Genomic DNA, 11,752 nt, shown 5'->3' on the forward strand with positions numbered 1-11,752 from the left:
CGCGCAGCTAGGGGTGGGAGGCGGGGGAGGGGAGGGGATAGTTGGCGTCACGGCCGTGCGCAGCGCGACAGTCCGCGAGCGTTCGTTGACAGGTACCGACGTTTGGCAGGAACGCGTCCCGCCATTTCTCGCGAAACGATCTCTCTCGCGAAATTTCCTGTGCGATTTTTATATTCAGTGTATACGAAATACGCAAGTCGACGATTTCGACGTGCTCGTCGCGATTCGATCGTCGAAAGTTTCCGATTACGCGCGTCGTCGTCGTGGACGTGACAGCAGTATTCGCGCTATAGACTCGATTCAACGCGCTTGTTCTCTCTCTTTCTTTTCGCGGTGCGTTTCTCGAGGTTGCGTTCTCGCGGTTTATTTTCCGCGGGGCAGCAAAGGGACAAGTAAGTGTGGATCACGTCGACGTGATCTCGTAGTCCTTTGTGTGTGGTGATACTTATATTCGCGCGAGTGTGACATTTCCAAGTAATAACCCTGTCGTCCGACGTGTACTGAAAAGAAAAAAAATAGAAAAAATTTACTCCGACTGCTCCTCGAATAAAAACGCACAATCCATAGGAATGTAATACAGGTTTGGATAATTCAGAATAGTAATAAGTAACGTGAACGTGAATTTTTTGTGTCCTTTGTTCCTTTGTTCATCCGTGGATTTTATGTCGCAAGCAACTCGATGGAATTTTTTAAGACTTGTTTACAAAGGAAAAACACATCAGAGTCTCTCGTCCATTTTAAACGGAGTTTTTTTTTTAACACGAGGTCAAATCTGACGATCGCCAGCCTTGAATTATAATACGCCTGTCATCGTGCTTCATTATTATAACGCGCACTAATTAGCGAAATTACGACACGCTCGCGTCCTTCGCGCATGTATTATTTTTGTCGGATGGCGAATCGGAATCGACTCTTCCGATGGCCTCCGATCGTTTTTAGAAGCGCATTTTCTCCCTCGACATCTCGGCGCAACGTAATGTATGGCCTATCATGTTCCTAGAGACATACAAGATCGGCCTCGACGAAACTAATAGTACAAAATATCAATTTCGCGTGCCTATTGTTAATCGTCCGTGTGGTCGACGACTGTAATAAATGTCGCAATTGGCTAATCGTGTTTCGTTTTCGCCGTGAGATTAGCCGTTAGTGCGATCAGCCACCGGAGTTCATTTTCGGATGTTTTGGCAGCTGATTTCGTTCCCCCTTTCTCTCTCACGTAACACAGAAACGTTTGAAAATTTTTTTCTCCACCCCTCACACTCGGCCGAAGGAGGCCTAAATCTTGTCGCGAGGCCTGGTTTTCTTCGCGCGTTAAGTGATAGCCAGGCGTTTTTTCTAAGAGGCTTGATCTTTCTGGAATGCTTTATTGGGGAAGCATCGAGAAACGATGACGTCATATCCTAAAACATAAGCTGTTTTCTCGTGGCAGGTGCGCGTATCGAATTTTCGGAATCGCGAATTTGTTTGCACCCCGTCGAGGTTGACATCGCCACGTGATGGACAAAGATTAATTTTGTACGATTTAATTTCGCCCAGATACACCACGTGTACGAAAACGTAATTAATTTAACGAAAACTTGTGTGCTTTATCGTACTAATACAATAGTTATTTACGTCTATTGTTTATTTAAATGAATATTTGTACGCTTGTATTTTCATATAAATTGTACAGAACGAAACACATATTGCAATGTAGACTTTCCCCAAGATACTCTTAACTCTTTTGTATCCAATTCTGTGTGTGTGTGTGTGTGTGTGTAGGTGCTGCATATATTGTGTGATCGAGAGAAAAAACTTTGGAGAGATTGCTTGTTAATTTCTCACAACGATGGATTCAGAAGAGGAAACACTTTACGACGATGTTGATTCTGGTAATGAATCAAGTGGCGACGATGTTGACTTTGCTATGGAAATAGAATCCGGTAATCCACGTGAACGAGCTACTGATGTCGATGAATATCCTTTTGAGGTGCTTTCTACAGAAGAGATTGTACAGCACATGGTGGATTCCATAAAGGAAGTCAACACTGTTGTTGAAGTAAGCTTTTACAGCTTATAGTAATTTATGAGTATACATTTTGAGATAAATAAAGATACACATATTTTATGTATGTATACTAATCTACAGATACCAGCAACAACTACGCGTATTTTATTAAATCACTTCAAATGGGATAAAGAAAAATTAATGGAGCGTTTTTATGATGGTGATCAAGAAAAGTTATTTGCCGAAGCACGTGTCATCAATCCATTTAGGAAGGGTCCTTTAATAAGTAGAAGTCGATCATCGCAAAGTTCTTTGGTAAATATATAATTTATTTTAATTATACGTTTTGTCATTAACTCAAATTGCAATAAAATTTATTTGTTTCTTATGTTCAACAGTCTAAAAGAACGACGAATGGAACAGAAGAATGTGGAATCTGTTTTATGATCCTACCATCCTCGGTAAGTTTATTGTAACAAAAGTCTTAAAAATAGTTGTATTAATAAAGAATGAGATTTAAAAACTATAAAAAATTTTAGATGATGACTGGTCTCGAATGTGGACATCGTTTCTGTACTGGTTGCTGGGGAGAATATTTGACTACAAAAATTATGGAAGAAGGAGTTGGACAAACAATTGCATGTGCTGCTCATGCTTGTGACATTTTGGTCGATGACGCCAGTGTTATGCGGCTTGTCAAAGATTCCAAAGTTAAATTAAAATATCAACATTTAATCACCAATAGCTTTGTCGAAGTAAATATTTGTAATGAATATAGTTAAATTTATTGGATATATTTTATTGGATTAGAAATATAAATGTATTTTGTGTTCTCTTTTTTTTTTTTTTAGTGCAATAGGTTATTGAGATGGTGTCCTTCTCCCGATTGTAATAATGCCGTTAAAGTGCAGTATGTAGAAGCAAGACCAGTAACTTGCAAATGTGGACATATTTTCTGTTTTCACTGTGGTGAAAATTGGCATGATCCTGTAAAGTGTCATTTACTCCGAAAATGGATCAAAAAGTGCGACGACGATTCCGAAACGTCAAACTGGATTGCTGCTAACACAAAGGAATGCCCTAAATGCAATGTTACTATCGAGAAGGACGGCGGATGTAATCACATGGTGTGCAAAAATCAGAATTGTAAAACCGAATTTTGTTGGGTGTGTCTCGGACCATGGGAACCACATGGTTCTAGCTGGTATAATTGTAACCGCTATGATGAAGAGGAAGCTAAAGTAGCTAGAAATGCACAAGAAAAATCCAGATCAGCTTTACAGAGATATTTATTTTATTGCAATAGATATATGAATCATATGCAATCACTAAAATTTGAGAGTAAATTGTATGCCAGTGTGAAGGAAAAGATGGAAGAAATGCAACAGCATAATATGTCATGGATTGAGGTATATTAATATTAATATATAAAAATAAAAATTATATATATATATATATATATATATATATATATATATATATACACGAGTTGTTTGTTGATGAATATGAATTTATGTAAATTAATCTCTTTCTTATGTTTCAGGTACAATTTTTGAAAAAAGCAGTCGACATTTTGTGTTCCTGTAGACAGACTCTCATGTATACTTATGTCTTTGCTTATTATGTGAAAAAGAATAATCAATCTGTGATTTTTGAAGATAACCAAAAGGATTTAGAGAGTGCAACGGAATGTCTCTCTGAATATCTCGAGAGGGATATCACAAGTGAAAATCTTGCAGACATTAAACAAAAGGTTCAAGATAAATATAGGTAAGGATTATGCATCATATATTCTTTGTTAAAAAATGATATATCTTGTTTACAAATATAATGTTAAGTTAACATTATTTGCTTTTGAAGATACTGCGATAGTCGAAGAAAAGTGCTTTTAGAACATGTTCATGAAGGGTATGAGAAAGAATGGTGGGATTACAAGGAATAGAGAATCTTTATTAGTTTCATTTCTTGGGGTGTGACACACAACTTTTCTTCCTTCCCACCTCTGCCCCAGCTGTGATAAACTAAGAAAGAAAGAACTAATAAGAGACAGAAATAGAGTATGTTACAAAGTGATAAATGTGTTATATGCACTTTATACATAATATGCTCTGTGGTCACACATATAATATCACATTTATGATAAATATTGAACTCGAAATATTAAAATTCAATCCGATCACTAACAAGTTGATTGGACAATATTTTGATTTGCGCTTGCTGTGTGTTGTACATCATTATAGATTCTTAATCCTTGATAAAAATGCCCCATTGTTTTAAATAATGGTAAGAATATTAATTATATTCATTAAGACGAACAACATGCGCATTATTATTGGTCAAATATTATTATTAACATGTTTAGTATCTTTAAATAACTCGGCTAAAAATTTAATATTTTAATGTATTTTACTGATGTTAATCGATTGAAATTTTTGAATACTGATGATTTAATTTCTTTCCATTACTATTTTAAGGATAGCTGTTTAAAATGTAAAATGAATCAGGTATGTACAATTAAGATGGATCACATCTCAACTGTTTTGCTATTTTGGACCACAATACGTCCAGGCTATAACTGCCAATCTTTAAGGGACACTAAATTACTAGATGCGTATCGTCAGTGCTATGTATTTTTGTTTTTAAATGATTGAAATCCCATTCTCATTTGTATCATTTCAGAGAATATTTGAACATAAAACACAGTAAGGATCTAATTTTTATCTGTCCATATTTTTTATTTCCTTCTTTACAGATAAATTATATATTTTAGTTTATTATTCATACTGACGTTGCGCAGTTTAAAGGGGGCCAAGTTTGTGATATCTTCACACGTATCATATTGCATCTCTATATAAAACTATGTGCAGGTATACACACAATTACTAAATTGTAACAAAATACTCATACTATTATAATTGTTTTTATAAATTTGGTAATTTAAATGAGAAATTATACAAAATATATTTTTATCTTAACTTGCATAATTACATCGTTTTTAAAATTGAATATATTAACCACTACATTAAATATCCACTTGATATAAAATTTAATAATTGTATAATACACACATCTCTCTCTTTGTTCACATAATATTTTAAATATTTTGTATATTATCATATTTTAATTAAAATATTCATAGTAATTTTACATAAATTTTATCGACATTTTTAAATCTAATATAATTATTTCAGAGTTACTTTAGCTTCTCTTTTTAGCATTATTTTTTTATCATTGTTATTTCTTTTACTTAATTTGATTGCTATTTATTTGCATAACGCTGACGATATGTTTTATGTACCATTAGCTAACTAATTGAAGGTTGATGACTACAATAAAATATTCATTATCGACTTATTATCGTCAATATAAGTGGCAGACGAAATGAGTTCCGTTTGTACAGTTAATGTAATGTATGTGTATATTATATATATATTTCATATATTATATAAAAATATTATATATAATATATTATATATATTATATAAATATATTATATATTTTTTTTCAATATATATATATATATATATATATATATATATTCACATACATAAATGCATAATATTTAAATATAGTAATATCAATAATAGCAAAGTAAATGTAGAAAATTTTGAAGATTTATTAAATGGAATTTGTGTGTTGATTCTTGCTATTATACATATTAGGACCTGTATAAAAATAAAAGTTGAAATGCAGTTGTTTTCTGTACAGTTGCAAAATTTGATTAGATGTAAGAAAATTGTTAGATATACTTCCGCCAGAAAAAAAATTCTCTAGTTTGTGATTTTATAATTATATTCACTTAAGTAATTCGTAAATTACAATAGAAAGAGCTCTGATCCTGTATAAAAATAAAATTCATAAATGTTCAAAATTTCTTGTGACATGATCCGAACTTTTGTGCTTTTTGGGCCGAGAGATTTTGTATTCACGAAAATAATGTGGTATATATGAAGTTGAAACATTTAGCTGTCAAACTATCCAACATATCCGAGAAAGCACTATTGTCAATGATGCAAATGTTTAATTGCATTATAGATTGCAAACTCTTTATGTCAAAAATTTCAATATTTGCTCATTTTTATGAGTATTTCATAAATATTACAGAACTTACAAATAAAAAAATTAACTATTTTATTAGTGAATTGTAATATAGAAGAAAATTACGCGGCTTTACTTTCACGGTTATATAAACCAGCATGATACTATCATTATATGATATTATCATTTTTATCAGATTCTTATAGGGATAGGAATTTTCATCATTGTTCGATGTTGCCTTTTGTTAACATAATTACAAATACATGATATATATATTGTAAATATTACATATATATATTCATATACATACTATAAATCTTAAGTGATTTAGATCTCAGTAGTCTCATGAATATGAAAATATGTATGAGATTTAATGATGCTGAAAATGACAGTTAATATATTTCCTTGGCAGAAATGTATCCTCCTCTTTGATTAAGAAATAAAGAGGCAAATTATTATCCCATAGCATCCTATTATAACAATATATTTATTATGTATTCAAAATGCTGATAATTGAAATGGTTTAGTAATCTACAGAGGACTCGATAAGCTCAAGAATATATATTTCTATATAGTATAGAACATAGTCTCTTTAAGTAATGTCATTTTAAACAAAATTATCCGGATCATGTGTGAAAATTTGATTGATTAAAAAACGATTAATTTTTTTCTACGCATTGCAATACATTTTTACAGAAAAGAATGTGTTGTTTTAAAAGTGCTATTAACATAAATGAAACGTAAAACGCGTTAATGTATTTTTCTTCATTAATTAATATTTTAGATTAGAAATAATTAGGAGGATTATGTTCATTGTAATAGGAATAACGATTATTTCATAAGTATATGAAGTTATTATTTTTGATTATTTGCAAACATATATATACATTAGAAATATGTCGTTTACAGTATTTTGTAGTAACTATATATAAGACTGATCCCCCCCCCCCCTTTTGACATGACATAATGCAACAGTATATATATTATAAAACTTATTTTACTTATAATTTATAATGATACATTAAAAATGCTCTCTACAAAGTTGATTCCAGGTGTTTTTCAGGAAAACAAATTTACTTACATCATATCAAGTAAATCTTTGCATTGTTTCATGTGTGAGCGCAGTTTTTATTTCTAGTAGCATAAAACTATATTGAAATTTTCATAGCAACAGCAGTTTGTGTGTCTTCTACCCTGTAAATTTCCATTGATAATAGTATTTGATATTGTTATATGAAAAATTTTTCAATTTTAACAGACACGAATAATGTATATGTGCAAATATCATACACACACACACACCCAAATGGAAAATTGAGAAATTTTTTATTTCACTGTGTAATTAATTGTCTTATAAACTAAGTTTATCTTTGTAGTAGATATTTTTTTCAATTTTTTCTTTCCTGTTTCTTTATTTTCAATAATAATTATAGGAAAAAGGTCTTTGTTTTATAAAAGTATTTATTCTGAATATAAAATTTTTGCAAGTGTATAATAATAGAATATATCGACATGTAAAAAAGTAGCCATTATTTGAATATATGTATCACGGTATAGTTCTTAGCTATTTCTTGTGTTTTTTTTCATCGCTATTACATATAATGTTTAAAATTGTGTTGAGTACGACCAGTTCTACAACCAAAGATATTCGAAAAATTTATTATTTAATATATTCTCTACCTAAAATAAATTATAAATAAATAGATTGTCTACCTAAATTGAATAAAATTTCAAGAAAAAAAAGAGATTCCTGTGTCATAAATTTCTAATAATTTCGTTAATTTTGAGTATTATTGTTGAAAATTACTTTAATATTTAAAAAAATGTCTATTATAGTATTAAATAAGATATATTCTGTTTACTATACATATATAATTTCACTAGTTTGTGTATTATAAGGTATTGTAATAGGAAACTAGCGTCATTGTCTGTCGCTCATGCTATATATGTTGGCTGGAGTTATATAAAAAGTAGAACGATTCTAAGCAGAGTGACGTTGATATGAAAATTATGTGTGTCAACGCGTTGAATTATCTTTTGTTAATCTTGTATGTTTCTCGTATAGACGTAGCAAACTCTCCGTTTGAATCGAATCGTTCTGATGTTTGTGTGAAATGTTGAAATATTGTACATACGTTATAAGAAAAAAATTTGTTCACATTTCTTTTTCCCACGTGTTTTCATAGAACGTAAGTACGCCGTAACTTCTTGGACAAAACATACTCAAACCACAAGATCTCGTGAGGCTCCATCAGGAAGTCACCGACAAGATTGTAGCGATCAAACCAAGAGTGGCTCCTGTCATTAACAGACTCCTCCAAATTGCTCCGCTAATTTCTTCAGTCACAGGATATTCTACGCATAATTGCTCCTGCAGAAAAATACAAGGTATGTGTATTTTAGGTAAGAGAGTTTGAATATGTTTTTCATCTATAGAATGATAAATACTTACCCACCCACCGTAGCCTTTAATGAAATGCACTATGTTTTCGCCAACGTATCTAGAAACATATAGTGGCAACTTCCTCTTAAGAGTGTGCATTCTTCTGTCTCTAGCCCATAAGGCTAATCTGCCCATGAAAGCGTACAAGCAAACAATCCTAGCCCATGTAATAACGCCGTGTAAGAACAATTCGTTTGCAACTCCCATAAATGTTTCATATGCAGTGTCAGGAACAACGTTCAAACGGTTCACCATACTCGTGAAGAGAATACTGTGCTTGTTGAGCATTTGATATACATTGTGCCTCATACTACGGGACACTGGATCCTGGGATATAAGATAGATATCCTCCTTCAACAAGTACCGTATTACATCGTTTGCCAGACTCTCCGCGGTCGATTCTATGGAATCGTCTTGAATGTATCGCGATGACGAGTCCATTTGCGGGAAGAGATGCTGAATTCGTAGCTAAAAGATAAGACATCTTGTTTAGAATGCAAAACTAATCTTTCAAAGTTTCTTCTAGATTTTAATTTGTGGAAAACGTGCATTTTGACTGCGATTTGCGCGTTGATCTACCGGTACCGAAAATAAAACCGACAAAGCCGATACCTGACACATTTCGAAGAAAGACATGGCCTGGTTCGCAGCACCGACCGCATATCGGCAGACACCGTCCTCGTCGTCGTCGGCGGCGGTTCGCTCGTTCGACGAATTCCTGTTACCGGGGGGATCGCATTCCAGAATGCCGCCCACTCTGGAATGCAGCTCCCCTCGCGTTGACGTACCCTGCCCCTCCTCCGCGCCGTTCCTTGCGCCAAGAATGTCATTGTTCATGGTTGTCCCGTCGTCGCCGGCCATCCTCCGTCTATCTGTCGCACAAGCGAAGAGGAATCGTTATATTTTCTCTTCTTATTCCGGCCCAAGTTGCCGAGTTGTTCGCGTATACACAGTTCCCGTTGTGCCTCTTCTCATCGGGTCGTCATGACATACGCGGGCACACATATACACACATATATATATATATATACACACTTACATACTCTTACATACCGCTCTTACATCTCTCGCACTCTCCGGAGCCTCCAAGATCGTCCAGGCCGTGAATCGATCTCGCGCGAGCGCGCGCGCGATGACGATGACGAGCCGAGATGAAGCGAGCGCGGTGGTTTTGCTCCAAAAACTCTCTTCCTCGAGCTTCACCGGCCGACAACCGCTCGACGAAACGCAGCCGCTCTCTACTTTCCCGCGGCCATTTCCGAAGCCGAGAAGCCGAAACCGCGCCGTTTCCTCCGCTCTTGCTCCGCGCGTCGCACCTATAACCTCTCGCTCACTCTCTCTCTCTCTCTCTTTCTCTCACTCACTCTCTTTTTCTCTCCCGTACCGCTCCCTTGGCCAGCCCGACTCACGAATGTTTCACATATTCACATCACTATACCAGCACCGCTTATCTCTACCCCACCAAGCCGTGTATGACGTAGCTCAGTGTCTTTCAGCCTCACCAAACGTCAAAGTCTGATCTGACACGTGAGAATGACAATGACGTTTGACGTTTGACGTTTGACAGGTCGAGAAATGTCACTTGACGCGAACGACTACACCTACACCGATTCCGCAATATATATCGCAGAAAGATTAATATTTTTTGTATATTTAAAGATTTAAAATTTATCAAAAAAAATATTAACTTATTTATTGTTGAAATTTTTATTAAAATAAATAAAGAATAAAATTTGAGGAATCAAAGAAGAAAAATATGGATATTTAAGGTAATTTGGAAGGGAAAAATAAATGCATCATTATATACAATATATAATTAATTTATTATTAATTATTCATTTAATTCAGAATTAAAAATATTAATTCGTTATACACATAACCGGTCTCGTATTACGAGGTGAATGGAGGGAACGCGGAACGGAATGAGAGACCCTGACATGAACACACGGAACGGTCTCGGCGAGCGAGCGGCTACTCTCACCAGTGTGCGCGAGCTACACCTTTACACACCATCGCGACGACTCTCTATGGATCATTCACGTTTTCTCCCCACCATCGTGCCGCCTCGGACACGTGCACCATGTGCATACACGGGCTCGACGACGCCGTAGTAGTAGTAGTGCAGTCCTGTCTCTGTTTATTCCGCGCGACCGCTCGCCTCCTTCTTCCAAGCGAGGCGCCGCCGACGATAACCTCAACCCTTTCTAGCGTGCGCTCTCACGCACGTGCGCGCGAGAGCGGGTTATACCTGGTGCGGTATACCTGTGTGTGGGAAGCTGGCGGAGGAATTTTCGTTGGAACGCGCGCACGAAGCAGCACGATGAAGCCCTCTTTCTTTCACGTATGTATACATGCTACTATTATACAGCCTTTGTCGCGAAGAGCGATTCGAGAGAAAATTTTTCATCTCGAGGGAGATCCTCTTTGTTCGTTCGTCGTATATATGCAACTTCAGAGCGAGACGATATCTTATTAATGCATTGCGGTATTTCTTTCTTCTCGAACATTGCTTACGCCACCGGTGACAGATTAGTATTCATTCAGCTTTCCAGCGTCTTTCTCTTTCTCTTTCCCCCCTCTCTTTCTCTCTCTCGGATTCCTGAGAGAATTGCATTGCACGCGGATACTCTCAAAGGGAAATGCATTATTCGCCGTAGCAACACGAGAACGGTGAAAGTCTCGCGGCCGTACTTATATAGTAACACACACACACACAAAACACATACACACTCACACACATATACGAGACCGAAATCATCCACAATGAAGTTGACTAATTAAATCGAAAAAGAGGAAAAAAGAAAAGCGATATTGGAGGATATTTAACTCTTCTGTCAATGAATGAATACCCCCTCCCTCTCGAGCTATCCAAAGCAACTTTAAATGTCAAAAATGTGTCGGAACTTTCTTCGACCAAAACAAAATACAAAGGGTCTTTGTACTCGAAAACCTTTTAAAATATAAGGAGAAAGATGCTGTTCTCTCTCTCTCTCTCTCGATGCCCTGCAGCTGTTATAAAGAAATTGTCACAGTTCAGTGTGTAAAAAAAACATACAGTTGGAGTATCCGGGTACTCATTAATAAAAAGATGTAAAAATTATATTATATTTTAATAGAAGGGTTAAATCTCATTGACAACATACGAAATGACTTTTTCAAACTGCATTCAATTCGATTAATATGAATTAATTAATATCTTTGCACGCATGAGAGAGCTCAGTTTGACATTTCGGAATTTATAAGAGATCTATGCGCTCGGATCTAAATCTATATAGACAATGAGA

The 11,752-nt window shown here is 35.0% G+C and overlaps 2 protein-coding genes across 10 annotated transcripts; one reads left to right on the forward strand and one right to left on the reverse strand.

The window, feature by feature from the left end:
* The first annotated feature begins 55 nt into the window (after positions 1 to 55).
* Ari-1 (E3 ubiquitin-protein ligase ariadne-1) lies at positions 56 to 4,974 on the forward strand. Of its 4 annotated transcripts, none has more exons than XM_083045004.1 (8): positions 56 to 580; positions 1,762 to 2,038; positions 2,129 to 2,302; positions 2,386 to 2,448; positions 2,527 to 2,742; positions 2,839 to 3,396; positions 3,531 to 3,757; positions 3,848 to 4,974. In XM_083045004.1, exons 2-8 carry the CDS (start codon positions 1,829 to 1,831, stop codon positions 3,927 to 3,929), a joined length of 1,530 nt encoding a protein of 509 aa, XP_082901130.1. In that variant the 5' UTR covers positions 56 to 580; positions 1,762 to 1,828; the 3' UTR covers positions 3,930 to 4,974. The 4 variants fall into 4 exon arrangements, with proteins under 4 accessions (XP_082901130.1, XP_082901133.1, XP_082901132.1 ...); XM_083045007.1 differs by having other exon boundaries at positions 56 to 392; XM_083045006.1 differs by lacking the exon at positions 56 to 580 and adding an exon at positions 1,415 to 1,547.
* Positions 4,975 to 7,004: 2,030 nt separating this feature from the next.
* LOC145940123 (uncharacterized) lies at positions 7,005 to 9,664 on the reverse strand. Of its 6 annotated transcripts, none has more exons than XM_083045013.1 (4): positions 9,531 to 9,664; positions 9,081 to 9,340; positions 8,478 to 8,936; positions 7,005 to 8,396 (listed from the first exon to the last, which is right to left on the reverse strand). In XM_083045013.1, the coding sequence occupies exons 2-4, from the start codon at positions 9,327 to 9,329 to the stop codon at positions 8,277 to 8,279; spliced, it is 828 nt and encodes a 275-aa protein (XP_082901139.1). In that variant the 5' UTR covers positions 9,330 to 9,340; positions 9,531 to 9,664; the 3' UTR covers positions 7,005 to 8,276. The 6 variants fall into 6 exon arrangements, with proteins under 6 accessions (XP_082901139.1, XP_082901136.1, XP_082901135.1 ...); XM_083045010.1 differs by having other exon boundaries at positions 9,081 to 9,336; positions 9,522 to 9,663; XM_083045009.1 differs by having other exon boundaries at positions 9,522 to 9,657.
* Positions 9,665 to 11,752: the final 2,088 nt, after the last annotated feature.

This window comes from Prenolepis imparis, unplaced genomic scaffold (assembly GCF_030444845.1).
Source record: "Prenolepis imparis isolate NDT839.2.m4 unplaced genomic scaffold, iyPreImpa1.0 SCAF_8, whole genome shotgun sequence".
Classification (NCBI taxonomy): Eukaryota; Metazoa; Arthropoda; class Insecta; order Hymenoptera; family Formicidae; genus Prenolepis; species Prenolepis imparis.